At 65.4% G+C, this 1,775-nt stretch overlaps 1 protein-coding gene across 1 annotated transcript in view; it reads right to left on the bottom strand.

Moving 5' to 3' along the window:
• SARDH (sarcosine dehydrogenase) overlaps positions 1–1,775 on the bottom strand; it is a 40,049-nt gene that overhangs the window by 29,588 nt on the left and 8,686 nt on the right. Inside the window, 1 exon segment of the mRNA XM_014544220.1 lies at positions 1,092–1,165. Within this exon segment, the coding sequence (XP_014399706.1) occupies positions 1,092–1,165 (74 nt within the window).

The raw sequence follows: 1,775 nt of genomic DNA, 5'->3' as shown, positions 1-1,775 counted from the left end.
CCCCTCGCCTCCCCCAGGCCCCAGGCCCACGGCGGGCCCACCTGCCGCCTCCTCCTGTAGGACCCCGAGGACAGAGGGGACCCGGGGCCTCGGGTTACACGGGGGACAAACCAGCCCCCTTCAAGCCTCTCCTCCCCCAAACCCAGGACAGAGCAGCAAAGGTGTGAAAAGAAGGGATGCGGGAGGGAGGCAGGGAGAGAAGGCACAACCCCCCAGAGGAGAGCAGGAGAGACCAGCACATGGGGACCCCAGCACCACGGGGGTACACAGTGGATGGGAGGGCGGGGCCACAGCCAGGGCTTGGGGTGGGGAGACCGAGCAGGGGCAGCCGGTGCCTCCCTCTGTCCCTCCAATCTGCTGAGAGGCCGAGCGGGCGGCACACCCAGGTCCCTCTGCAGGGGGGTGAGGCGGAACGCGTGTGCGCATGCGTGTGAGTGAGCGTGAGAGAGTGCGTGTGCATGTGTGTGAACAGCAGGGTGGGCGAGGATCCCCTCCATGCCCACCCGACACAGCCGAGGCCTGGCCCTGCCCTGGGGGAGCCCCGAGGTCTGACGCTGGAGAAGGGGAGCCCCAGAGGCTCCAGGTTGGGGGGAGCCGTGGGCTGCCCTCCCCCCTGGACAGTGGACTGGGCACTCCTTGCAGAGACCCTGAGTGGCCCGGAGAAGCTCCAGGCGCTGGCGCCAGGGACCCTCATTGAAGAGGAGGCTTCGGCCCGGCCGGCGGGGCTCCGTGGTTGAGTGTCGACATGTGAACCAGGAGGTCACGGTTCGATTCCCGGTCGGGGCACAGGCCCGGGTTGCGGACTCCAATGACTCTCTCATTGATGTTTCTATCTCTCTCCCCCTCTCCCTTCCTCTCTGAAGTCAATAAAAACGTATTTTAAAACTAGTAGAGAGGTGACAGAAAGACAGAGAAGAGACAGATACCATTCGTGACAGCTCAACGGAAAACTGGGCAACCAGAAAAAATACGATTTACAACCGACTCCAGGAAACAGGAAACAGGACACTGCCTGCCCAGGAGTTAGCATGTTAACGTCGTCCTATCGCAGACACTGACCACGGGCTTAACCAAGAAGTGAAGCAAGACACAGTCCCGCCAGGAAGCAGCAGGCGTGGGGGAGCCCGCTGCACGGCGCTGGAGGCCCCTCGGCCCCTCAGGAGCCCTGCCAGGGACGGGGACGCAGCTGTGACCCCGTGAATGAGAGCGAGTGCGTGGAGGCTGCGGTCAGAGGCCAGAGGCCGGCTCCTCTCCCAGGTCCCGACTCCAAGGTTCGGCCTCAGGGGGCCGGCCTTCAGCCCCAAATCCCCTCTTTCCTCCTGCACAGCCTCCGAGGTTCTGGGGCTGGTGGGGGCACAGCCTGGACCCCCATGGCACACGGGCCCCGGGGGGCAGCGTCGGTGAATAAACAAATAGCCCAGCCTGGCTCTGACCTTCAAGTTCCTGGAGGGGCCCTGGCTGATGGCTCAGCTTCTCCCAAGAGGCGCCTGGAGGTCAGGCAGCACATCCTGCCTGCTGAGCTGGGTGCCGTCTCCGCCCCGGCGCCCACCCAGGGGGGGCACAGAGCAGGCTGAGGAGGGCTGCCCTAATTACAGGAACTCCACGAACCGGGGAACCCTGTCAAGGGGGACCCCTTCCCTTCCAGTGACCGAAGGGAAGCAGGCGAGTCCGGGGCAGGGCCCAGGCTCCCAGACCCTCGGTGCTGGGCCGGACCCTACACAAGGGCAGCCTCGCCTCACTGTCCCCACCCAGACCCCCGGCCCGAGGGCCATGCT

This window comes from Myotis brandtii, unplaced genomic scaffold (genome assembly GCF_000412655.1).
Source record: "Myotis brandtii unplaced genomic scaffold, ASM41265v1 scaffold357, whole genome shotgun sequence".
Classification (NCBI taxonomy): Eukaryota; Metazoa; Chordata; class Mammalia; order Chiroptera; family Vespertilionidae; genus Myotis; species Myotis brandtii.
The sequence above is the reverse complement of the archived record's forward strand: the minus strand, read 5'-3'. Positions and strand labels throughout refer to the sequence as shown.